The 26,685-nt window shown below is 39.5% G+C and overlaps 2 protein-coding genes across 4 annotated transcripts in view; one reads left to right on the top strand and one right to left on the bottom strand.

The window, feature by feature from the left end:
• The window catches only part of GABRD (gamma-aminobutyric acid type A receptor subunit delta), an 81,468-nt gene that overhangs the window by 22,989 nt on the left and 31,794 nt on the right, over positions 1 to 26,685 (bottom strand). The window contains exon 1 of one of the 3 annotated variants that reach the window (XM_042883111.1): positions 17,750 to 17,854. The exons of 1 other annotated variant lie outside the window; for it this stretch is intronic. The gene's annotated coding sequence lies outside the window, so the exon portion shown is untranslated. Of the gene's footprint in view, positions 1 to 1,576; positions 1,612 to 17,749; positions 17,855 to 26,685 lie in introns of those variants that run through there. One more of the 3 variants, XM_042883109.1, reaches the window with a different exon arrangement.
• CFAP74 (cilia and flagella associated protein 74) overlaps positions 1 to 26,685 on the top strand; it is a 37,021-nt gene that overhangs the window by 1,842 nt on the left and 8,494 nt on the right. Inside the window, exons 4-25 of the mRNA XM_042883102.1 lie at positions 906 to 1,052; positions 2,068 to 2,166; positions 3,979 to 4,083; positions 4,464 to 4,637; positions 5,161 to 5,271; positions 6,451 to 6,553; positions 7,321 to 7,478; positions 9,221 to 9,428; positions 10,360 to 10,545; positions 11,554 to 11,727; positions 12,129 to 12,247; positions 13,451 to 13,517; positions 13,602 to 13,691; positions 13,919 to 14,092; positions 14,264 to 14,426; positions 15,261 to 15,373; positions 17,654 to 17,775; positions 20,429 to 20,557; positions 23,428 to 23,515; positions 24,335 to 24,508; positions 25,408 to 25,541; positions 26,117 to 26,393. Of these exons, the coding sequence (XP_042739036.1) occupies positions 906 to 1,052; positions 2,068 to 2,166; positions 3,979 to 4,083; positions 4,464 to 4,637; positions 5,161 to 5,271; positions 6,451 to 6,553; positions 7,321 to 7,478; positions 9,221 to 9,428; positions 10,360 to 10,545; positions 11,554 to 11,727; positions 12,129 to 12,247; positions 13,451 to 13,517; positions 13,602 to 13,691; positions 13,919 to 14,092; positions 14,264 to 14,426; positions 15,261 to 15,373; positions 17,654 to 17,775; positions 20,429 to 20,557; positions 23,428 to 23,515; positions 24,335 to 24,508; positions 25,408 to 25,541; positions 26,117 to 26,393 (3,115 nt within the window). The remainder of the gene's footprint in view (positions 1 to 905; positions 1,053 to 2,067; positions 2,167 to 3,978; positions 4,084 to 4,463; positions 4,638 to 5,160; positions 5,272 to 6,450; positions 6,554 to 7,320; positions 7,479 to 9,220; positions 9,429 to 10,359; positions 10,546 to 11,553; positions 11,728 to 12,128; positions 12,248 to 13,450; positions 13,518 to 13,601; positions 13,692 to 13,918; positions 14,093 to 14,263; positions 14,427 to 15,260; positions 15,374 to 17,653; positions 17,776 to 20,428; positions 20,558 to 23,427; positions 23,516 to 24,334; positions 24,509 to 25,407; positions 25,542 to 26,116; positions 26,394 to 26,685) is intronic.

Here is a 26,685-nt window from a genome sequence, read left to right as displayed (position 1 = left end):
TACCACTGCGTACAGTCGATTAGCACAGAACTGGTGTGATGATAGCCTGGTACTACTTTGGTTTTACAAGTAGGTGGTAGAGTGAATTTATTCCTGGAGAAATAAATTTGCATGTAGCAAAGGTCATGCATGGAAAATAATTCAGTGGTTTGAATGGGGCTTTAAGTAGCTGCTTCTCTCTTCACAAATGAGAAAGCACAGTTTGGCCTGTTTGACTGACTGCTGATCTGTGCCCTGCAGTGTCCTGACACAGGGTTGCAAGGCATGATGAAAAGCTGGAACACTGTTTATTAACATATGTATGTGGGAAGTTGCATAGCACATATGCCTGCTGCCAGTAAATGTTGACAGTGTTACCATTATCAGCAGAGAAACTCAAAATACACCAAAGTGATTAAAAAAGCCAACAAAAAAAAATCACCAAATAACACCACCACCCATCTTCTGATTTCTTCTCTCTGTATGTTTAAATAGACACAAAAGTAAGAGAGAGCTCACTCGAGATGAACAGTTCTACGCAATGTTTTAAACTAGTTTAGAATGTCCCCTTCAGTTTTAAAGTAATGTTCAGGAAAAGTAAAACCTGAAAACCATGGGTGTGATCAAGAGGCTCAGACATTTAAAACCAAAGGTATTTGGTAAAGATATTGCAGCAATAAATGTGAGTACGAACACTCAGTATTAGATACTTAAGACTAAAAATCTTGGCTTAAATGCATGTACTTAAGATTTCTGTACAGATCACCATTGCTTTTTCCTGACTTACACTGCTGACATTCACAGCATTTTGCTGGAATGAGTTAAACCAAAATGCACTCACAAATGCATAAATGATTGTGCAAACTTTGCAGAGCTTTTCAACTTCTTGTTGTGCTTTCATGCTCATCATTTATTTCAATTCAAAGGGACAGTTTGGAACATTGCCTGGACAACATTACAAGCAGTCAGGCTCTGAAGTCTGCAGATAGAATTTGCTTATTTGCTTTACCCAGGAACCTAAAAGAGCTCAGCTACATCGCCAAAGAAAAGGAACTTGTGGTCCAGAAAACCAGGTCAGTGTTGAAGGAAACAAAGGCCATCACCATAAATGCAGCATCAAATACTGGGTGCTGTACCTGTTACATGTTTATAGCATGTATGGATTTGTCATGAGAGTTATGTGATGCAAACACCTGCTTGATTTGATGAATCCAATACATTCCAAGTCCCTTGTAAAGGATTACAGATAAAAATGGAAAGCTAAAACACTAATAACAATGCTAAAGAATAGAGTGCTGATCTGGAATAATTAGACACTAATTCCTCTCAGTTATATTAGCACAGTTCTGCTGGTTCAACAATCAGTTAGAAAGATTAAATGGAAAATTCATTATAAATATTTTCTTAACTGCGATGGAAATGTTACATTGCAGTCAGTGAAGTCAGCTGTAAACTTCAAAACATGCACCTGCTATGAGCAGTTTGCTGTGCTAAGGTGCATAATCAATGAACACACTATATGCTATAATTACAAAATAAACAAGAAAGTTTACTAAGCAGAATACTACACCAAAAAGGGAATAGACAGAGCACTTACCCTTGTCCTAGGCTCACTGTAAAGTTCCAAAGGAGAGATCTCCAAGAAGGGATCCTTCCTGCTAGTCAGCTCTTAAATGGGTTGAGGAGAGATGCAGCCAGGCTCCACCCCTTCCAGCAGCACAGGTGAATTGCCTGCACCTGTGCTCCCAGGTCCCCCAGGTGATCAATCAGTTCAGCAGTTCCCATACATCAGATAAAAGGACTTTCTCCATCAAAAGATGGATCCTTAGAGCAATAATGTTAAAAATGCTGTTTTCTTTTTCTTTGATAATGTGCTGAAGTCAGACTGAACTATGGTTACTTTTCTGGATTTTTAGAGAAAATACTCAAAATAAACATGGGCTTCTCAAGAACCTCATTGTAAAGTCTTAGAGAAAAAGCAGTGGGGAGGTGGGGTGTTTGAGGAATCCCAACAATCTTCTCCTTCAGAAGGAAAAGTTTCATGGTTGAGGGAACTTAAAAGGTAAATGATGTGTTTATTTGTTTCAGAGATGAGCTGAGTGCCTGCCAGCTGCGGATCACAACACTAGAAAAGCAGCTGGAGAACGTAGACATTGAGACAGAGGAGGAGAAGGAGGCTGGCAATGTGTAGGTAGAGAATATTTCTGGGTGCCAAAGATACAGGCATCCACTGTGTTTATCTGGGTGTAATTAATGCGTTTACTTTTTTCACCTTGCCGCGTTGTTGACAGGGAGCAGAATTTTTCAGCACACGCATTGAAGATGTTCAAAGGTCAATGAAACCCAACGGAGTTACATCTTATGCTGAGAACAGCCATAGCTTGGAAGGCTGTTCTGACAGGAGTGCTGTTCTGTGTGCTCAGAGCAAAGCTTTCATTTCTGTCTTGGTGAATGCTAACGCTGCAGTTGCTTTTCACGTGGTTTGGGATTATCAGCAACAGCTTTTCCCCTTGAAATAAATAATGGTGTGTTAGCATGGATACCCCTGACCTCTGTGCTTTCAGGCCTGGGGTTCTGTCAGTTAAATCAGAGTGCAGAAGGAGGTGGGGACTTAGGAACGGATAGGAAAGAGGCATATTTCTAAAGGAGCATCCAGCAACAACAAGTTATTAGTCAGCCTAGCTCACTGCTGTCAGTTATGTTTATCAGTTCCCCAGTAAATTCTGTTCATTATGATCAACCAACGCCGGTGTGCCATGTCAGTTTTGGAGGTGATGCTTTTTTCCTAACAGTTACAACCAGGATTTATATGTATGCTTTTTTTTTTATTAATTGTTTTATGTTGTGAAATGCACCAATGCCTTTCAGGAGCAGCTCTGCATGCAGGAGCTGTTCTGAAACACTTGTGAGGAAGTGGGAGGCAATTTACTGTACTCCTCACATTTGGTTTAAATAGAAAGAAGTGGGTGGCTTGTGTACCAGGAGCCAATGCATTGTGAACAAACTTTGCAGCTGCATTTTATGACCTGTGTTATTCTTCAATAAGAAGAATCTTGGTGCATCAGCAAATGACAGAATAACCCGGGTGGGTTAATTGCCAAAGTAGAATAACCGATTAAACAAAAATGAGTTTAATGCTAATCAGACTTCAGTGGCAGGTATTAGTACTTCCTGTTCAGGATCTCAGAGAGACTCTTATTAAGAAAAACCAACAAAGACAGAAAGGCATTGTGTGAGGTTTTCATACTTATGACAAGTCAAATTGTGAGGTCTAGAAATGTGGAAAATAGCAATTTTCACAGTCTATTATATTTAGCAAATTAATAGTGAAGACTTGATAAGTTCCTGGCTTACAAAGCTCAAGTGCATCACTTTATAGCAATAATGAAAATACTGTCTGCCACAAGCAGTATTGAAGCCTTAGAAAAAATTGTGAAATCCAAGTAATAACTTCAGGTAGAAGATCCATTTCCAATTTTCACTTCCAAAGATGGAATTTATGTTGAATAAATTCCATCTGTTGTCTATTGATTCTGCAGTGTGCTGTGCAGTCATTTTCCTGGGTAGAGAAGCCCAAGGAAAATAAAGAGCTGCGTTGTTACACTGCTGCTGTAGCCAAAGTGCGCGGGGTATTGTAGTGCCGTTCTAAAGGTGAAATCAATCCAGGTTCTCTAGGTTTGCTTATACTTACTAATGCTTCTTTTATCAGTGTAAGAAATAATCACTTGGAGCCACCTGCCAGTGCTTTTACAGCAAACACTCCTGTGCAAGTATTGACAGATTTGTAGCAGTTCATAGAAAGCTGCACTGCTGACCAACAAATGGACACTTAGGGAGCTGAATAAGAGACTCTGTATAAATTGATGTCATTCTAATACATAACTCTCACCCCCCAAGCTATTATTTATTGTTGCTGACTTTGTTTGGAAGGAGTTTCTGATTTTTTTTAACATTAATTAGTTCCAATTTCTTTCTAATTGTCTCTTTTTTATGTACCAGCCCAGCCGTGTTCCGCCTACAGGCAATGCATAGGCGACTGTGCACTGAGCTGGAGGGTGAGAAGAATTTGGAGCTGAAAATTGCTTTGACACTGAAAGAAAACATGTAAGTGATGGAATGAGAAAACTGTGTGATGGGAGTCAGTCTTTATTATTTTCTTCCTGTGCTGTTTAATGGATCCCAAAGTTAATCTCTGTGGAAACTGTTAGTAAATATTGAACTACATGATTTGAGGACTGCAATGGTTTACTGCAAAGCAAAGGATCTTGAGAGCAACTTATTGCCTAAACAATTAATTGCTTGGGAAATTGGTTGCTGTGGCTCAGATCCTGAGTTAATTTTGCACCAATAAATGAAATTTAAGTCCCAGTTTAATTGGAAAATAGGATGGACTAGAGTAGACCTGTCTGCAATAGCAATGAATAAGCATAAATACTTCTAATTTATGCCTCAGTTGTGAAAGCAGCTCACACTTTGTTTTAAAGGCTTGAGATGTGGCAGATAGAAACCCAGCAGGGAAAATATGAAATCCTCCACAAACAACTTCAAAAAGATGAGGAGGAGCTAGAGATGCAATACCAGGACCAAGCAGAAGTGCGGATTCGGAAGGAAAAAATAGCAGCACTGAAAGCAGAAGAAAATCAGCTGTCTTTAAAAAAGTAAGTGGGGCTCTGTTTCCTTTCCCTCTGTCACTTGTAGCCAATTCATAATTTCGTGTGTTGAGAAGATTAGCTAATGGAAGTAATCATGGCATTGTATTTCCGAGCTGGATTTTGGCTCCGAAATATTTGTGTGAGGAAATAGAATTAAAGTAAGAATTTCCCCCAGTCTTGTCACTGTTCAGATAAGGATTTCTGGCATGATTAACTTGCTAAAGACAAAAACTGTGAATGCTTTTTGTCTAAGGAATTTAAATGTATCAGGTCAGACTAAGTGCACGTGTCTGCATTGCTGCTGGGTGCCAGGACATTCTTAGGACCTTCTCATTGAAACTTGGAGAGAAAAAGGATCCCAGCTTATCAGTTTGTAGCTTTTGTGAAGACAAGAGACTGTACAGGGGGGAGAAAATACTGTCCCCATTTCAAGACATACAGATACACTCCCTCCCCGCCATTCGATATCATTTCCTTAAACCACAGATAATCATTTCCTTAGTGCTGTTGGCTTGCCTGTCTTTCACAGAAAAGAAGAGAAAGCCCAGAAAGGATACGAAAAAAGGCGTAAAAAAATGCTTGAAGATGCCAAAAGGAACCACAAAAAAGCAGTCTACTTCCTGAGAAAAAGCATGGCAAGGTAATCATTAACTCCTGTTTTATTTCCCAGCACTGTACATTCTCAGTATGCAGTGCTCTATCCTGTACTCTTTGAAAAGTAATCATTTTTCTGCTAGATTATGTCCTGGTATTGCACTTGGAAATCTGCTACAATGCCAATGCTCTGAAGCTCTCAAATCTTACTTGGCACAAAAGCACATGAAAAAAGAAAATCCACCTCCTGCCTTCAGATTCCTTGCAGCTGAAGGGACCGTTCTTTGATGGGCTGCACGGAGCTCTGACCACCTGTAGGCACTGATAGTCATTTACAGCTCTTCCCTGTATGTGTGTATGGAATTCAGCTGTGATAGCACAGCTGAATTCCAGGTTGGAAACTGGCCTTTCTGCATTACCTCTGAGATGCAGTAAAACAGCCTTCTTGCTGTCTGGTGACAGTGACTCAAGAGGGCATTTCTGTGTGCTCCTGTTCTCTTATGGTGGGTGGTAAAATGAGTATTGCCTTCCTAACTCCATGTTCATACAATTACTGTGATATTAAATTATTTTGTTACTCAAGGAACTGAGCATTTGTTACTTTTACTTGTATGTTAGGACTTAATTGAAAAAGTGATTGAAATAATTGTACTGTTTTTATGGTGCTTTATGTTTTTCCTTAGATAACATGTACAAACTTAACAGTAATTAAAATTAACAAACTGAACCAAATCAGTTGATCTCTTTTGCTCAGTATCTTACTGGCTTTTTTTTTCAGTTCACTATATGAACTGGGATACTCACAGACTTGATTCATGCTCAAACATATTTCAAGGCTTTTGAATTTCTGGGGTTTGTTTTCAGTGTGGTTTGCTTGTGTCAAGTTCAATATGTCATTGTCTAGATATCAATTTCATGATCAACATCTGAATTCTTACTTTATTTTAGCAACTAGACATATAATGTGAAATGCATTTCTGAGTTCAAAACATATAAAAGAAAGTTGTTGAGCAAACTGGTTGGAAGCTGTGGGTACACATGTAATCAGAGGTACTGTATGTAGAAGGCTTTCTGAACAGTTCTACCTCACCCACCCAGTATTATTGTGAACAGAGACACGCAGGAGATGTTAGGTGACTTTACACAATTACTGTTTGTCTGGTTAAACATGCTAATACTAAAAGCTTTCCAGGATATAAGCTGAAAGATTTCACTGTGCTTACAGAATTCATGAGAAGAATGCAAAGGAAGAAGCGAAAACTCAGGAGCATATGGAGAGAAGGATACAAGCTGTGCTCTCCCTGAAAAACAGCATAACTTCCAATAGGGTACTGCTGCTGTGGCTGAGCTGGGGAATGAAGAAATTGACTTGTTAGATTGCTACTGCTAGCTTTCATTGAAAGTAATTCCAGTTTTCACTGCAGAATGGGTGTGTGATGCTGTGTGTGATTCCGTAGAGCAAATCTCTTTTTAAATGGAGGAAAATCTAACTGCAGGACATAATGGTATTAGATTTGTATGGACAGATTTTTGACACTTCTCCTTAAGGAGCTTTTTGTGCACATTCTAGCTGCTATGGCATGGTAGCTTTCTTGAAAGCAGTGCACACTACAAGCAATCCTCCAAAAATATGGCTGAAGTATTTCCAGTTATTTAGATCTCAAAATGAGAAATACTTCATATGGAGAAAACACATAGAAAAAAGCAGTTACTTAAGTGTCTAAATAATGTAAAGTAAGAATTTCTGAGGTAAGCTACTTCCCTCATCCGTTTGTGTTCTGTAGAATATGAGGGAATGATTTTAATTTAATACTGATCTGATGAGAGATGTAAATATTCTGTAAACATTGCTTCACTGAAGAATATTTCGGAGAAAAGCTAGAAGGGGAAAGAATTAGCGCTGACTTGTCAGAGCTTCCGGCACCTCCAGCACACACAAACTACTGACAACTTGCTTGACTGTTGTGTATATTAAAGACAGTGAGCTGTATTTCAGGTAAAGCTACCACAAATTACATAAGGAGACCAGAGTCCCTCTTCCATTTTCTTTAATGCGTGAATCAAATACGAAGCTGTGGTTTGTTTGGCTCCATAGGAAAAACTCCAGGCTCTCCAGGCTTGGAACCAAGCAATGGTCTCTGAGGCAAAGAAACAGGAGATGACAATGAGGGAGGCTATCCTGGCAGAAGGAGGCAATGTTGCCAAGGAAATTTTACTCCATAAACGTCTTCTGCAGCATGAAAAGGAGAAAGAGTAAGTATTTGTTTTTATATTGTGCTCTCATTGCTCACTGGTGTTCATGCAGGAGTATTTTGGATCTCTTCATTGGATTCCAAAAGCATAACATATATGGTGCTGTCTCAAGAGAGTGACCTCATTCTTATACTCTGGAAGTGTGAAATTCATACAGCCAGTTTTAAGTGACTTGAAATTCTAGCTTATGTATTATTCAGAGAACCAAAGTTTGGAGCCTGTGTTCTGATTTCTGCAAGGAGGATAACCCCCCCCAGGAGGGCAATTCAGTAAACCTAAACCTAATGCTCAAAGTAGCAGCGCTCCTGCATTTCCTCAACACTCTCTGTGCATATAGAAAACTGCAGTGCAGTTACAGCAGCAACAGTGCAGTCTCCTCCCTGCTGCTTTGATATGGACAGAGGTGTGCCTGTATCTCTGCTCTGGTGCAGAGTTAATTATTGTTTCTAACCACGCATGAAGATGAATCTGAGTCAAGGTGTTAAACAGAAGGCGGTTGAGGTATGTGTTTCTGCATGCTGGCTCTTCTAACCTATAGCAAATATTAAAAGAGTTGATAAGCAAAGATTCAATCAGTTTTGATAAATAATGCTTCACCCTTGATAGCTGCATAATACAGCTATCACTGACAGCATTCTAAAAATCCCGTTAATAGAATAACCATAGCAGTTGGTAGAGATCTGCAGGAAATATCTAACTTTTATAAGTTTACCCTTTTTGCCTCTTTCTCCTTGCTTGCCTTCTCCCTCTCACTGTTTCCCTTTGCAGGCACAAGGGAAGCAGTTTGTTAGTCTTAATGTTAGCTGTGACACGACTGCACTTTCACAGCAGTTCTTTTCTAATTTCAGTACTGCTCCACCAGGCGCCTGAGGAACTGCTGAATTACCCCCCCAGGGCTCTACCTTTCTCCCTTTATGTGAAGGGATACTCTCTGTTTTCTCAGAGCACGTTTTAGCCTGAATAAATCTTTCTGAATAGCCTGCAAAAAATTAACTCTTTAGTCATTAAAGCCTCTAACTTCATTTGTACATTGCCTATGAGTAGAATGAAAAAGTCAAGAACTAGTAATAGGAGCAAAGGATGGCTTTATACCTGGAGCAGGTAGCACTGGGAGTCAGTGTACCATTCCTACATTTTGTAACTGCCCTGTGCCTTGGTTTTCCCAAAATATAAATACAGTGCCATTCATTTGCTGTGGTGGCGTATCATGAGGCTACACTAAGCCACTGAAGTGCTTCAGTGGGCAATAGCCTGTATTTAAATAAGAAAGGTGATAATATCTTCTCTCCTATTTAGAATCAGGAGTGATATGAATTATTTGAAAAGGTGAAAATCAAGATTTCTGTATCAGAAAGGATCATTAGCACGGGTAATGTCTGTTGCAGAAAAATTGTGTATTAAACTGCCAGTATTAAAACTGAGACTGAATGATCTGCCCCATGCATCACAGAACTGTAGCTCTGAATTTTACCTTTCATGTTCATTACGTGTGGCCTTACCTTTAATCCTTTTTTGCTTTATTACAACCTACTTGATTTCAGATAGCCAACTGTCATCAACTTCTAAAACACTCAAATGGAATATGTTTAGTCTAAATATACTTGCCCTCTGAATCCCATTGTGTCTTGACACAAATTACTGCTGCTCCCAATTTGAAGACTTGATGTTGAGCTTAAAGGCTCAAAAAATGAACTGTAATGTTATTAACTTGGTTTAACATTTCTTATAACATCTTCTTACAGAGCTTTTAGAGAACAACAAAAATCAAGAAAAATTGAGATTGTATCTAAAATTCTGCAAGAAAAAGCTTCCATTTTCAAGCAGAAAAATCAGCAGTCCTGTACTAAGGCAATTAAGAGTGGTGGTAAATGTACAGATCCTTTACTGTGGAGAAAGAAAACATGGCACTACATTGAGAAGACCTGCAAACATCCAGCTGGGGCATCACAGGTAAACCTAGAGATGTTTCTATTTGTTTATTTTCTATTGAAACTGTAGGAAAGTGAATTTTGGCTGTAGCTCTGAACAGCACGGGCTGCAGCCAAACACCAGATAGTGCAGCTAGTGGAGAGTCACACCTCCATCAGCCCGTCAGATCTCTTGACGACCATTAGTCTCTCTATTTTTGATGGTTGGTACTTTCATTCATGACAGTTGCTGCTTGGTACAGATGTTTTTTTGTTTCCATTTGTATTTTTAAGGCTATTTGTAAGAAGTGTACATTGTAATGTACAATGTAAGACACGTGAATCACAACTGACCCCAAGAGCAGTAAAATTACCTTCACCCCCAAGTAAGGATTCGGATCAGACTGTCAGCACAAGAGAAATGTTTTCAGCATATCAGAATGGAGACCACAGTGTTTTCATGACAACAGATTTCTGTTTGTTTGGGTTTCTTTCATGTATTTGTTTTGTTTTAATTGATCTGCACAATATTACAGGCAGTACTTGCCTGGAAAGGAGAGGTGGGATGAACTGAATCCCTCGAGGAAGCCTGTGTCTGCCTGCAATCCTTAGGTATTTAAAGAAAGGGAGAGAAGGTTTGTGGAAATAGTCATAACATAACAAAGCAAGAAAGTCCTTGGTCATCATGCAGTAGATATAACAAAAAAATTTACAAAACCCAAAAATGTACACAGTCACTATTCACAAGCCCACCCTCCTATGGAATACAGTTATCATCCTATAGATGCTCATTACTGCAATATTGTCTGAGTTGTCATTTGAAGAAGGGATTGGCTTAAGCTGTCATCTTCAGCCTTGCAGCTTTATAGACCAGTCACTCTGTATTAAAAGATATCCTTGGAAACTGTTAACTGCTCATGCATCTGCCCTCTAGTAATTTCAAATGGTATTTCCAAATTTATTTTCTCTCACAGAAGTCGTGGTGCTCTCCATCAGTTTGTTCCCCAGCTGGTGAGAGAACTGCTTCTGTAGGAGAGTGTTCTGAAAAAGTCCCCCACGATGTGCTCTGTGAAAGTGATGAGGATGAGGAGGAGAGGGACAAGATCCCAGCAGAACCAGAGCTCCCAGGACTATTGAATCAGGAATGTGACTTGCATAAGGTAAAATCTGTGATGATTCCTCTTAAAAATAGGAAAAAAAAAAAAGATGTGGATATGTGTATTTGTCCTATTGTTACGCTGAAGTTTATAATGTTCTGGAATTATTCATGGAAGTGTGTAAATGGATTAGAAAAGTTTCGGTTCCCTCTCTAGTAGTTGTACGTATCTGAAGAAATGACACTGGCAGGTGCTGTTCTGTGAATGCAGCTTAAAATCACCAATTATCTATTCTGCAGTTAACATGTCATTACTGCATAGATACAGAGATTCAGATGTGAGAATATCAGAGGGTAATTGCTGTTTGACTCTGTCATCAGTGTTTTCAGGAGAAAACAAAACTTCAATTTTAGTTTGGAGATATGTGAAGACACATCACATCGTGTTCACTTGTTTGTTTGAGTTAAAAAAGCACAAAACCCTGAGAAAGATGAACATGACTTTTTGTTGTGTTGGAAACACAGATTGCTTTATGTGGATTGCTTTATTTTGTCCCAAACTAGACACAGTAAAGCATAATTTTTATCAAATATTCTGTACTCTGTAAAGAAGTAAATAATGCCTAGGCATTGTGTGGCTAAGATCGTGCACGCTATTCCAAAGCATGCTCCCATACTCTACTTTTTTCAGATGTAGGCCTTTAAAAGCAGACTTGAGAATCAGTCAGAAAGCAGTGTGTCAGTGAATATCATGTGCTGTATGAAAGAAGCACTGGACCATAACAAATGTTAGTGAAGTTAGCTGATTTTCTCTAAATGGTTGCTCAAGAAGTGGAATATAACCCCTCCACTGCCATTAAAACAGAATCTTCTAATGCTGGATGGTTGTAGGCTAGAGAACAAACTGATTTGTTCACATACAAGTTGGGAGGCTGAGTTTAACCTGGAGAATAATGAAGGCTGGCCAGAGACTGAGATTCTACTCTATTTTGGCATTTCTACTTTGTTCTGGAGATCCTGTGATCACAGTGACTTACTGCCACCATGTTTTGTTATCGATGTTCCCTGTTAGATATCCAAAGAAGAAATGGATACAAAGCATCTGGCTACAAGGACAACGAAAACAGAGATTTTACAGGAAAAGAAGGAGGAATTCCAAACTAGAATTTTTCATAAGGGAGCAGTGTCTGGTCATGAACATCAAGGACGAACTTTCTATACTAAACCAAGTTGTGTTCATTTCAAGGTTAGTGGTCACTGCACACAGATCTGTAAAGATGATGGATGTTTCTGCTAGGCTCGTATACTGATGTCTTGATCAAAATGCTGTGGCATTGAAAAGATCCTTGTTGGCTGCTGTGGGTTAACACTAACAGACAGCTAAGGGCCACAGAACCCCTCACTCACTCTCTGCCCCCAAGTAGCAGGAGAGGAGGAAAATTTTCAGTAAAGATTCCAGCCTGCAAATGACTATAATATTATACTTACACTAGGAAGAAAGTGAGCTTATCAGTTTATCCCTGCGTTGTAATTAACAAGCACACTGTCAGAAAGTACACTGCTGTGCCAAAACTGCTTGTTCTGTCATTACTTGTGTAAATGTTGCTTCCTGTAATTGACACCTCCTGATATGTTTGGTATTTCAAGGATTTCGATGTTGGTAAAATCTACAAAAAGAAGATAGTTTTGATAAATGCATCCTACAGCATTAACTACTGCAAACCAGTGGGAATCAGTGAATGGCTGAAGGACTTCATCAGCATTCAGTATGTAAAACTATCTGTAGATGAGTTTCTTGCTTTACATTTGTATCAGAACAGGAGGCATAACTCAATTCTGTAGTAAAATTAATCAATTTTCATTAGATACATCTGAACTATTGTATTGCATTCTTTTATAATGAGGAAAGGAAGTGTCTTAGAGCAGAAAAGAAACTTGAAGACTTTGAGCTGCACATCATTGGTTTATGTAGTGGTGACAGCAAGGGCCCAGTCCCTAGTATGTGAAAAGCAGTGTACACACAGTGTCAGTACTTCTTCGAGGTATTACTGGAAATAGGAGCTATTCCTTCAGGCCCTTCTTAGGAGGAACTGCCAGTGACCTGTTCTGAAGCTCAGTGTACTGAAGCTCATTTGCCTACTCGCATTCTGAGCTCGTGTTTTCTGAAAAGTATTTCCTTCTCCATTTCAGTTTGAAAATGTTTCAACTTTGTTGATTTTTAATTCTGTTTTGATAAAACTGTGATTAATGCACATGTTCTGTGTTACAGTGGGGCCCAGCTTCCTAGGTATCCCCCTGGCTAATAACATTCAGTCGTGTATTTTGTCTAGCCTGTTTTTGTCAGGCAGAATAGGGCTCTAGTTGTGCCTCAGTAATTTCATTTGGAGTGCAGCTGTGAGACTTCTTGTCTTCTGATGGGCATTTTGTTTGCATCACAGACACCATGAAATGAGGCATTGAAGTGACTGGCAGTTTCTATTCAAGATGATTTTGATACAGCTTGCAGCAAGCAGCACGTTCTCTAATCACTTGCAGCAACCTTCTTTTTTCCTCTTTGTTTCTATTTGGATAGTGGGATGCTACAGATCCATGGTTAAAACTGATAATGGCAGACTGCTTCCCAGGTGTTAGAACAGGTGATCGGTCCACTCCATTTTAACCATGTTATTGAGCCACAGCTCCACCAGTTGCCTTGTTTGTAAAGTGAACACGAATTCTTTCCTCTTAAAAGTATTGCAAGACTTTCTGAATAAAACCTCAACAAATCAATCTTTGTTGTTTTACAGTTGCACCGGGGTTCTGTGGCTTTTCCTTAATCTGTCCCTCATTCTGACTTTCCAGATGAATAAATTAATCTAAATGGAAAAATATATAAATATTCGTTGCTGTTCCTACCAGAATCAGAACAGGGGGTTTCATACATTCACACATGTCTTTAACTGGGAGTTTTATGCTGCTTCTCTACACAGGTTTGACCCGCCTGGTAAAATGTCTGCTGGAATGTCCTGTGAAGTGGGGGTAACCTTTAAGCCTGTGGTAAGTGCACCTGAGTGGCAACTTTGTCGAATAGGCTGAATCTTTGCCAATGACGTGGCTGGGGGGATTGTGTTTGTTTTTTAGGTAAATGAAAATCTGGAAGGAGAAGTCATGTTTATGGCCCAAACAGGATCCTTCTCAGTTCCACTGAAATGTACAGCCAAGATGTGCATTGTAAGTGACTGTTTAAAGTCAGAGTAACAGCAGAAAATGCAAGACAGCATAAACGTTATTGCAAATATTTACCAAGAGGTAGGCAGGAGAGCGCCCACAGCTGGCAATTATTGGACAGTCTTTGAACTGAGAACTTAAAAGTCCTATTCTTGAAAAAGTGCATGCTCATTTGATGGACATCACTGACTATCTAGGACAGTAGTAATTATTGGTTTCTCTTCTCACAGCTGGCACTAGATAAAGTGCTTGTTGACTTTGGCACTCATGTGGTGGGAGAGACAATTTCACAAACCGTCTGCCTGACAAACACTGGAGCTTTGGGAACAAGATTCAAGGTTCAGACATCAGCAGGTGACAGCAGTAGATGTGGAGCAACAGCAGGATCTTCTACTACCAGAACAGTAGGTTCAACAGCATCACCCTAAATTAATCAATCCCATTTATAACGTGAAACAGTTACAAGAAAACACATCTCATTTGCAGCTCCTTGATGAAGTTGGAGCTGGATACAAGCTCAGTGATCAAAGTGATCAGATCAGTAGAAATTACTTTTTCCCAAATGTTTTTATTAGGTTACTCAACCATGCAGTGACTCTGCTCCTGAGAGGAAAGATAACAATAGTTCTGTAACATCTGTGCTTGAAAAGAAAGAACAAATTTGTCCTGATGGTAGTGAAGAACCAACCTGCTGTGTAGCCCAGGTGGAGCAGCAGAGGACTGAGACAAGTTCTACAGGTGAGCTGATTCTGAGAAACTGCAAGTGCAAGTTTCCCAGACTTAACCAAATTAAGTAGTTCATCATGCTAGTAGCAACGTTGCATCTCTTTGTATGCTGCCTCAACTCCAAGTCCTCCAGAGCTCAAAAAAAAAAGACTAAAAATAATGTACTGGCACCATTATATCAAAATCAACAGAGAATCTTGATCCTCATTAGTGATCAACAATTCAGCTTCAGAAGAATACAGAAACCAACTAGCTTGCAGAGACTGCAAAAATGTTATCATTTTTGTCTCAGCAACCAAATTCCCACCCCTCAGAAGAGAAATCCACATGACAGGTTTATTTTTATAGTCTTTAATTCTAGTAACAAGAAAACAGAAAGGTGAACCTCACAAGGCTTCCTTCTCATTCCTAATGTTTACTGTGTACTTTAAGAGATCCAATACCATAGAAGAAACACTTCTTCAAAATATGTATTGAATATTCTTGTGTATATTGATCATTTCCATGGCAGGAAACCAAACGTCCTGGACAAGGTGGTGGGTTCTTTTTTTTTCCCTGGAATCTCCGGAGTGAAAGTAATTAATGGAATCACTGTACCTGCCTCCACAGAATAACTTATTTCTAAATCTGTTTACAGACCAGAGAGGTCGTGGAGTTACCTCCTCTGGAGCTATTGAAAACCTGCATGCTCACAGCGCTGTGTGATGAGCAGGGGGATTTAGGTCACATCATCTCCAGAGGTCTCTTCCACCCTCAGCCATTTTCAGGCTTTTTTTTGCTTGCTGCTCTTTTTGATGCACACATCCAGCATTTTGTGGGTCTGTTAGTGTTGTTTTTTTCTTTCAGAACAACTTGCTCAAGATGCATTCAATCTCAGTTCAGATAAAGACACAAACAATGCACATCATTTAACGGAACACTCACCTGAAGAAACACCAATTGAAATTATGCTGGGAAAGGTAATGAATGCCCTGAAATACGTACAAGATTTTCAGTAGTCTAAGCCGCCTACATCAAGTGAATTGCTTTCACTCTGCTGGCAAATGTTGAAGTACATAATCAGTTTCAACCCTAGTGGAATCCAATGTTTTTACAGTTAATCAAAGAACCATAGAATGTCTTGGGCTGGAAAGCATCTTAAAGATCATCTAGCTCCACCTGCACTGCAGTGGGCAGGGTTGCCAACCACTACATCAGCCTGAAGTCAGGCTGCCCAAGGCCCAGCCAATCTGGCCTCAAAATCTCCAGGGATGGGGCATCACAAGTTCTGTGGGCAGCCTGTTCCAGCACCTCACCACTCTTTCAGTGAAAAATTTCTCCAGCATCTAATCTAAATCTCCTCTCTTTTAGTTTAAAACCATTTAGTTTACGTCCTTAAAATGAAATAACACATTTGCCTCTTCCTTCAGTCCATAAAGGGTCTGTGAGCTGGAGGAGACTTGCATTTCTCACAATTTCACTTTTCTTTTTGTCAGATTGATTATTCTCCTGTCATTTCTTTGTTATGCAACATCTAGTGACAACACGAAAGGCGGGGCAGGAAGAATGTGCCACATTAAATAATGCAGAGATAAGAGTTCAGAGAGTAGTTCTTAGTATTTATGGCTTCTGCCTGTCTGTGAAAGAGCACTGAATTCAGTGGTGCAGATCTTTGAATGGTAGCACAAAGCAGCTTCTTCGTGTATTTGTTACACCAATATGAATTATTCACCAATATGATGGAAACTCTTTGGTAAAATACATAATCTACCTGTCAGAAAACTCTTGCAGTAAAAAGGAACTCTCTCAATAAGATTCTGACCATGTCTGCCTGTGAAACCACACCATCCCAAGCTTTTTCCCCCAAAACAAACCTTGTAAAGACCACTGATCCATTTTTCCCTGTCATAGTTCATTCAGTCTAGTGAGAAACTAGGCATAGTGGCATGCTTGTACACTATGAGCATATACAGCTTCACTTCCATACATTTTTGTAGCCAACCACACTAAGAGAGGTTCTGATTAAAAATGTGTTACTTCCTGTTTAGGTTACTGAAGGTGAAATTGGACCCTTCAGCTCAGTCAAACTTCAGGTTATATTTATGCCATCCATCCCTGGGGACGTACGGGCAGAGTTTGTGATTGTGTTTGACAACACAGACTGCAAACCAGTGAGTGATTTTGTGTAAGACTTGCTTCAAAGGCTGTTGAAACTCTGCTTCTGCTTCTACCAAGAATTACAGGAGTGCAAATCCTGTACTAAAAGCAGGAGAAATGGACAGAGGACAAATAGGTTTACAGACATAAGAAATAACAATGAGGTAACCTATGATAAACAGTAAGAAGCCTTGTAAATCAGGACTCTTCTTTCTGATGGACTATGGTTGTTAAACCTGTAGATTCTCTCATATTTCTACACAGCTGTTTATCAGACACCCTGCTGGAAAACATCTCTTGTCCTGTATATAAACCTGAAATTCTTTTCTTCTGTTCCCAACCCATGCAGTTTATTTTCTTTCTGATATATCAGCACTGGAATTACTTAGCACCAAGTAGTGAAACTGATGTGTGAAGGCTGGGACAGATGACAACTTCAGTTACCATTTCAGCATACTTTAATTCTACATTTCATTGGAAGCCAAATTCTGCCTGGGAACACTTCACAGAAGCTTGCCAAAAATAAAAAAATTTAAAAAAAAAAAAAAAAGAAAGAAAAAAAGAAAAAGGAAGAAAATCTTCCAAGCTCAGTAGGCCAGTCTTGGCTCTCCCCACAGTCTACAGATGGAATAGTCTACAAAAGAAACTGCAGATGCATACTGCACATTCCTGTGGGTACCCTTTCTTTCAGCTCTGGCAGGGAAGGATCATTTTTGCCCAAGTCTGAGCTATGTAGCTGCTGAAATTTAGACTCGAGGTCATTATGTGGACTATAGCACCACACTGCCCTTTTGTATAAACATGCTGCAGTCTCCTGACTTTCTGAATGCTTGCACATTCACTTAACTCTTCAACTACTTATTTCCAATTTCTTGGGCAGCACGTTATTCCTTCACATTCTCTGGAAAGGAGTCCAAACTAAAATATAATTCATTTCTGTTCTGGTACACAGTAAGATCTAGGTTTTATTTTATAAATTCTATAGCTTTGTTTAATTAAGGTACCTTTAACAAGTACATATTTTAGCTGTAGGTTATAGCTGTTTAGATCAGTAACAATTTGAGACTAACAAAAATAAGTATACTCTTGGTTTGTATTAACAGCTGTACTTCAGTGCCATTGGAGTCTCTATTGACGTGCCAGTTTGGGTGCCCAATCCCAACATTGATTTAAAAATCTGTATGTATGACAGACTTTACCAGGACTGCGTTGTCATCCGGAGCAGGTGAGCTGCCTTCCACAGCTGGCTGATGAGATCTTAAGTCACCAGGCGATACCTCGGGGTCTGCTGTACCAGAGACATCTGGGTATCACAGCAGGCTGAAGAACAGTTTTGCACTTTTTATTTTGCCTTGGTGTTCCAGTAGGACATCCTGATTACAAGCCCTCTCAGTTTACACTGCTGTGGAAATTAGACTTGGGTATACTGCTATCCTAGATTCCCAAGAGCAGCAATAGCTGTGAAGCGTATGAGTTAATACACATCTTTCCACTCCTACAAGGTTCCTTGTGCTGTGCCTGTTCTGTGATAGAGCTGTTAAGTCCCCAGGGAATAGCAGCCCCAGTGAGTTTCATCACAGGGAACTGCAAGCTAAATATTAGGGAGATAAATGTGCCTAAAACTGAGTGCTGATTGGGTATAACTGATTCAGCCAAAGAACTTTCTGACAGAATGATCTGGAAGCCAGCTTCATGCCAACTGTTCCTTTCTGAGAAGGTCGGCCACCAGTCTCATAGACACGTGCAGTGATGCTGAATAAATCAAGTCAGTCCTTTTGCATTTCCTGTGGCATAGGAAAGATGCAACCTTTCCTGAGCCATACAGGAATTAAGAACTGCACTGGAGTGGCAGATACTTCAAAGTAACCAGATAGTGATAAATTATGAATTATACTGATTACCCAGATATTTTTTGTACATATGTATTTCCATAGTTTGCATCAATAATGTCTGAAGATTCCTTCTGTTTGCACTGTAACAGAAGGACAATATTTCACCCATTTGACTCCCAGACGTTTCTTGCTGTAACGTTCTATTATGTGAACTCTTTCTCTACTAATTGCCTTCAGGTCTACCTTGGATATCTTTACCTAATGCAAACATTATGAAACACTTAGCATTCCTATTTCACCAATCTGCATATCTTAGATTCTATTTAAACAAGATTGGGGTGGTTTTGTGGGAGGGTGGGGGAGACTGGTTCTGGAGAAGGCAACCATTCTAAACCTCTTACCAGAACTACAGACTGCACAGATTCTTCACAGTTGGAAAGAAATGAGTAAAGCTGTTATCTCAAAAATTCAGCCTACAGATATGAGAAGCACAAGTTATGTAAGGGGTTTTACTCGGTGAAGATAACCCAGGGATAAAAGTTACAAGCATAGAAGAAAAATAACTATCCTAATGAAAACTAAAGATTTCAAAGGGCTCCAAATATAGAAGCTGTCAAATTGCTTAGGCCAAAATTTCTTAACTGAGAAAACTTTATCAACTTCCCCTAAATTATAAGCACTTCATACGTATTATGCTGTCCTTAGCGCCTTGGCAAATCAAGTCTTCAATTTATCCCCCCCACCTCCTTCGTTAGGAAAAACTGTCTCTGTTACACAGTCACCAGTGCTGAAATTTCAAGTATCACACGTGCAAGAATGTTCTGTCTCAAAATCTGCCAAAGTAAATAAATGGAATCATTCCGTTAGATGCAATGCCTGGCAGATCTCTTCCTCCACTGGCCATTACAGTTTTTCTGTTGCTTGTATCAGAAAGTTTTCAAGTTAGGTAAATAGCTCTGGTACTTGAGCTCTCCCAGCCAGCTCTGTAGCATTACTAAATATTAACTTTTTTCTTTCTGGTCACATAGAATACAGTGATTGGGAAGCATAGATGTGCAGCATAAAGGGTGAAAGCATTTCACCAGAATCCTCTCAGATATAAATCACTTTGACAAGTAATTTCACTGGCAAGTTATAATCTGCACTGACTTAAAGAACTACTATGTAGTTCTCTTAGATTGTCAACAGTCAGCAATCCTTCCAAGCTCCCAGCACCTCACGCTGCAATTGTTGATTTAGAGCAGGCCATCTGGACTGACAGCTTGTAAACCAGTCCAAGAGAAGGAAAAAGACGAGAGAAATGTTTGTAAATTGATTGGCAATTCTACATGCAGGCATAAAATTCCAAAGCAGGGTATGGTTTGTGGCTATCACCCGATTGCAGTGTGGCCAGAATTCAGAAAACAGGGAGATGCTCACACGGTGTTTAGATATTCTTGGCCCCACGCAGCAGTTGCTGGTCTTCATTTTTCTGCTTCTCAGACAGAAGGCAGAGTAAGTTTTTCATTGCTACATTCTGCCTGCTGCCAGTCGTTACTTAACAGAGTTCCTGCCTCACCAGAGGACTGTGCCTTCTCCTTGAGCAGGCTCTGTGCTGCAGTCAGCACCAGTCAGATGCCTCAAACGCTGCACGAGTCATTTCTACTGGTTCAGATAGAGAGGATGTATTTTAGCAGCAAATAATTAGCTGGTATTTCACAATAATTTGGCTTTGACTTTCCACTGACCTGACTTATCACTGCGCTGCACTTTGATAATTATGTTCCAATCAGCTGTGTACATTTGCCTGAAATACAGCTGGGTTTACTTACAGTAATTCCAAAATCTTGTTTTCTATACTTAACTTAAAAGAATGCAAGTGTGTGATTTTGCTGTAGCAGTTTCACTTGCCCTTCATTTTCAAAGGAAGCTTGCAATAGTTATAATTGTAATGTAGAGCAGAGATGCAAGAAGGGGAGGGAGGAACAAACTGCAAGAGCAAATGTTGCCGAGATGGCAGCACCAGTAGCCCTTGATGCCACTTGAGCTCATCTGATCTGTTTGCAGAGCAAGAACTACGCTGCATTTGAAGTTTGAAGTATGCAAAGAATTGAGCAAACACATGAAGCTGCTTCCAAAAACAGGTTACATTCAACCTCAGTCATCCTTCAGTGTGCAGTTGAAGTTTCTGCCCAGGTAACCCAACAGCATTAATATTTTTGCCATTTAAATAACATCAGTAGGAGGCAGTGCAAAATCTGAGCAAATCAAGTATTTTTTCCTTCCTTCACCTGATGTCTGTAGCAGGCTGGATTTCACACTGCTGGTGTCAGCTCAGTCCTACTCTCCCTTCTCCCTCTTTAAAAGATGCCAGATGCACAAAGAGGAAATTAACTTGGATCGCATACCTACTAGGAAGTGCTTTTCCTGCAGTGACAGCAGCAGTGTCAAAATCCTAGCAGTTGCACTCCTGCTAGACTGCTTCCATTTCTGTGGGGAAGCTATTCTTACACACAAGAGAAGTTCTCTAGGCAGGTGGCTACTTCACGGATCAGTGATTAAATCATTTCTGGACAAGCACTCCTGTCTTGGTAGGTAAGGTAGGAATGGCTGGACTTCCTGTACATATCTTACCCAGGTACATTTTCCCTAAAATGTGAACACAATGATTTTGAATTTCATGTAGGAATTCATACAACATCTTCAGAGATGCTAAAAGCCTTATCCCAGCAAGTTTTGTCTTTTCTACTTCACAATATGTCTGTGTACAAACATAATTCAGTCACAGAAACAAAGAATGCCATTTTTTTCATAGTTATATATTTGGATTTTCACTGATGTTCTCAGCATCTCTGTAAATCAGACCCAATTCCAAAACGAGAGACTAAGCATTGGCATCAGAGTCCTCAGCAGGTTATTTAGCATTCAAGGAACTAGAAGTATTTACACTTCTTCCAACATATCAAATCCTATCAGGTGGCTGTAACAATAACCACTATCATGACATTCTTCCATTCCTAAATTTCAGATGCTGCAAAGCACTGTTATACTTACTGAGTGGATAGAAGCATAGCTTGGATTTAGAAAATTAATCTGCCTTTTGAAAAATGAGGAAGCTTCAGAAAGGAGATTTGAAGAGATTAAGGCTTTTCTGACACACAAAATAAGTATCTGGCTGTTTCAGTATATAGATCATTTTAAAAGGCCTAACACACTGGTGAGTGTGTATGACAGAAGATGAGCTTGCTCCAAGCTGATGTTAAGTACTGAGCTAGTGACACATTTCTGTAAATGCCTGCTCATCGACTTAAGCTCAGTTTCCTCAGGAGAAAAAAGAGCTCTATTAAAAGCAACACAAGTGAAAAGAAACACTCATTCAGCGAGGCTAAGTGAGCAGATAAGATGACTGAAGGCTTGGGAAGCTCCCCCAGGTATTCCATGCACACTGAAATGCATGGTCAGATGTTACAGTGCTCACATAACTATCTGGGTGCTAGAAGCAAAGACCTATTTTCTGCTCATTTGAAGGCAAATTCTCTAATCTGCTGACTTTCAGCATTCCCAAATACAGCACCTTCTCCTTTTTTTTTGTATTTGGAAGTAGTCCTGCAGATGCTGGCAGTCTAAATCTGATTGGTCTCTCATGCTTTTCCTTAATGGCTTTAAAGCACGAAGATGCTGTTTTCAGAAAACGGTCCAAAGGATTTCAGTGTCTCTTCCCCAGGGCACAACAGCTACTTTAGAACTGTGTACATACGATGACAATTATTATGTTTTCCCCCAGGATCATTTTGTAACACGTGAATTCCTTCTGCTATTCTAATGTCCTGTGACAGAGTGGAAGCTGATACTTTATTCCTACTTTATTTTTATCTCTGTGTTCTATTTTTGAACAAGTTAGCAATCACATCTCAGGCTTGCAAAATAAAAGCCAGCAACATCTCAGATCAGTATGATGATCGTGAATGGGTGCTATTTATTTTTTAACTATCCTTTAATAATACATTAAAAAATTGCAAGCAATTCCAATAGTAGTAGTAGGAATATTATCACTGTGAAGTCCTAAAAACAGGAAGCAACTCGCTCTGGTGCTGTAAGACACCATAAATAGACCAGCAGAGCTAAAAATGTTAGCTTTTGTATTGTCTTGGCTTGACGCTCTGAAATTAAGCTTACGATAGCAAGATGCTGCAGCAACAGAGCACACGCCTATTACTTGTAAATGACTAATCTGGTACATCATCAGACACCGTTGGTCTCCAAGTGTGTTTCACCTGATTGATGTCTTGGTGCTGTGTGATCCAACTGGTACTGCCTCAATTTACTGGTAATTAATTAGCATGGACGTCAAAAGGAAACGACTGCCCGGGATGGGTTGATTATGTGCTCTGGCTGCAGCAAAGATGCTGAAGCCTGATATTGTGTTTAGAAGGTAAACTTGAAATTGTTCAGAGTTGTAAATGACTGTGTTTATAAGAAAGCATAAATGGCTGCAGTTTTCTGTAAATAGCTCCCTTAAACTCCCGTGTGCCCCAAATCCCATCTTTAAATAAATACAAAGAATCTGTCATTAATAAACACGGTCACTGATTCTAACCTCATTGCTGGACATCCCCGCAATCCATGCACCCCTGCTCAGAGCAGGCTGCCTGGATGTGTGCCATCCTATAGGAAATCTGTGACAACTCTACAACATTTCTCATTTGTGAAATTTTATCCTTTTGGATTAAAGGCAGAATTTCATAGGTCACTGTAATTTCTGGATGGTATTTTCTTCTGCCATTCTCCCTGATACTTGTATATGTAAGGCTTATAATATTTTAGTTAGAGCTAACTTAATGGAAGCACTGGAGCTGATGTTTAACCAACTCTGTATGCGAATACTCTGTAACATAAATGTGATGTGAAAAATAAAAGCTGTAAAGTGTGAACTTTTAGACCTTAAGTAACAGATATGTTTTTTCCTTTGGTTCAGAAACGCATCCATCAAAAGTTTATTAATCCCCTTAGCTCGAAAACAGTCACAATATTTTTATGAAGCTGAATGTAACTTTCTTTAATTTCAGGCACTCCCTCCCCGAAGACGCAGGGAGCTGTTTTAATGAAGAGACAGGTGTTCTGGAAGCTCCAGTGATGATACAGATTGCAGATAATGTTAGTTGCTGTGGGTTTTTTTGTCCTGTAGATCTATTATTTTAGCTTATGTTCACTCAGTGATACCTAACTGTAGCAGCAATGCTGAGTCATGGCTGGCAGTGATGGAGCACCTGGCAGGGCCAGCCCAGGGGAGCTCAGCTGCATGCAATGCACTGAGTGATTGGAAGGGCTGGAGCCAGGATCCACCCCTTCCCAGCCCTCATTTAAGGGCTGGCAGTGGAGGCCAAGGGATTTTGCTGGAGATCCCTGTGTGCTTGAGGTCTTTAGAAGGTAAGCAGCTTCTTTTCCTTTGTTTCTGTGCCCATGGCTGTTGCAATTGAGCAAGTCCTCATTTACTGCTGTATGAGATTTTGCTGCTCTGTTGTCATTGCTGTGCTTTTCATCACGGTGCAGTGTTACAACTAACCTTGCTTTACGACTGAAGTCCTATGACAACAGCAAAAGCCATTCTCAGTGATGATATAGATTTCATGATGTTTTTTTTTCTTGTCAGCATGTTTACAACACAATCCTTTGTAATTAGTGTTCGCTTATTACCTTCTAGTCTCTTCTGTAACAGAGCTCTTGTATTCCACAGTGCAATTTCTTCATTCTTCTTTCTACTGTTGTAACATATTCTTGGAATCCACGTTTTCTGGAGATGCAGATGTGATTCCATTATAGCATACAGAATTTCAGATGGCTAAAAGGGTGGTTTTTGGCAATTTTGCTTCCTAACCTTTTGTGGTTTTCTTTTCTGATGACGTTTCACTTCAATTCTTTCCACATGATGCTGTGGATAGGAGTTTATATCCTTTGCTTTTGGATTTGTTCCAGACTAAACAAATTAATTTTACTGTCCATGCAATTGTTACTACTTCTGACTTGGAAATCAGTCCAGCAGAAATCAATTTTGGGTACTGCACCATCTATGAAGCTGTAAGGACAAATGTCACGCTAACCAACAAGTCCATCTTGCCACAGGAGTTTGGATTTGTGAGACTCCCAGAGGTAGGTTGTTATCCTGAATGCACCTCTTCTTGTATTATAACATATCTAATTATTTAGGAATTGTATTTCAATGCAAGAATGAATAAATCAGAACTGGTTTCTGGAAACCAGTGGAAATATTAATCCTGATTAATTCTGAAGGCTGGGGCCACTGGATGATTTTTCTTCTCAATTTTTGAGTAAACAAAAGTTGTTTAAGCTTCACAATATCATGATGACTGTAATAGGGAACAGCTTGGCATATTGGGGTTGGAGCTGGAAGGGATGTGACTTTTTATTAAATGTTGTCCCTTTCTCTGCTGTTTCAGCAATTAAAATCAAGTAGTTGGAATATTTAAAAGGCTTTTTTAAAACACAGCTGCACTTTCCAGGATGTGTTTCACGGTTAAACTGTGATGGGAAGACATTCCTGAATCATTACTAACTCATAAACACAGAGCAATACACATATGTAGATGCTGACCTTGTGTCCTCGTCATTGTGGTACCTGCACAACACAAGTATCCCCTCTTCAAGTGCAGAGGGAAGCAGTTGAGATTTTTATCATGCTTCATTCAGTTGTCCATGAAAAGAATAAATAAGCATCATTGGAGAAAGGTGATTACTATTGATGGTAACAACCTAAGGGAAGAGATTCTGCTGAAATATGAGTTTATGGGTTTAAATTTCTGCTTTTCAAGCTACTGTAAGAATAATAAAGCACACATCAGTCAGATCCTAGGCACTGTAACTCAAATGAAAGCTTCTTGATTTGGGTTCCTGACATTTGTGGATTTAATAACAACATTTGTATCTAACTTTCTGAATTTATTATTATAGTAATTTAATTAAATAAGTAATATAGCTTTATTTGATAACTTATTATCCTAACAATTATTTCTTATCTTGCTACTTTAAAGTTTGTTGAAATTCAGCCTAATGATGGATTTGGAGTTCTTCTTCCTCTTGAAAGTCTGACATTGCACGTAGTCTTTAAAGCCAACAAGGCAAAAGAGTACAGCTTTGAACTGACCTGCAAGTCAGAGCTTAATAGGTATGTGAAGAAACTGCTTGAGCAACGTGTAGTTCAGAAGTCATAATCACACTTAATTTCTACCATTCACGTAAGCCTGTCCAGTAACAAAATCCCCCTCACTATGCAGAGGTGATGCTAGGATAGAGCTGTGAGGCAGGTATGGATTCAGCTGACAAGAGTTGTTCATTGCCATCAGTTTCATCCTTAGTTTGTGTCTCATTTGCAAGCTGCTAGCTTCCTTCAGGTGTTAGCCTGCAACGTTTTGCTTGCTTTTTCAGTAGAATTACTAAAGTTTTCCTTAATTATTAGGGCTTTTTTTTTTTTTTTTTTTTGTCAAAAATGCTTCATGCATTAAGCTATGCTACTAAAATAATGATGACAAAAATATGATTAGACTGGATGTATTTCTTCATAGAGGAAGAATTCAAGTATGGTTCATTAAAAACAGTATTATTTTCCATCTTTATGCAAAATTTCCATTGTAAGCTTGAGAAATTCTTCTTAAATAGGGACTACAAGATCAGTTTCCTATTTTTGGGGCTGATGAAGAGACTATTTTATGCTGAAACAATTTATCATGTGTTTATTTTTAGACAATTCAAGTTGTCATGCAGAGCAGTTGGAGTCCACCCACCTCTTGAATTGTCTCATTCCTTAGTTCAGTTTGCTGCAACAGCTCTAAATGATGTGTCTACAGCAACACTGTATGTGATGAATTCCCATGTGAGTGCCAACCTCTTTACTCATGCAGTCCCAAGAATTGGCAGTGGGGAAGTTGCCCCTGTTGGACCCACTTCGTTTGAATTCTACGTGCCAGAAGACTGTCCTGTGACAATCACGCCTTCTGTTGGAACTGTGTTGCCTGGGAAGGTACGTTCATTTTGAATGTCAAGTGTTCAAACACGTCTTTTGATCATCTACATCCCTGCAAGTTCTGTCACTTGCAAATGATGTTGAAAAGAAATTATTAGCATAGTTGGAAGACTTCACCTGGAATAGTTTTAAATTGGACTTAAGGTTAACCATCAAGTCTAGTTTATGGGAGCTGTCCCCAAGTGTTCTTTCCCCAGTGCTATCACTGTTACTTATTTGAGGAAAGTTTAGATACCAAAAGTGATGGCCATGTAATACCAGCCCACTGGGATGCAGTGGACTTCAGAAA

This window comes from Lagopus leucura, unplaced genomic scaffold (assembly GCF_019238085.1).
Source record: "Lagopus leucura isolate 7727_CA_CO unplaced genomic scaffold, USGS_WTPT01 Super-Scaffold_100037, whole genome shotgun sequence".
Classification (NCBI taxonomy): Eukaryota; Metazoa; Chordata; class Aves; order Galliformes; family Phasianidae; genus Lagopus; species Lagopus leucura.
This window is presented reverse-complemented; position numbering and strand designations above follow the sequence as displayed.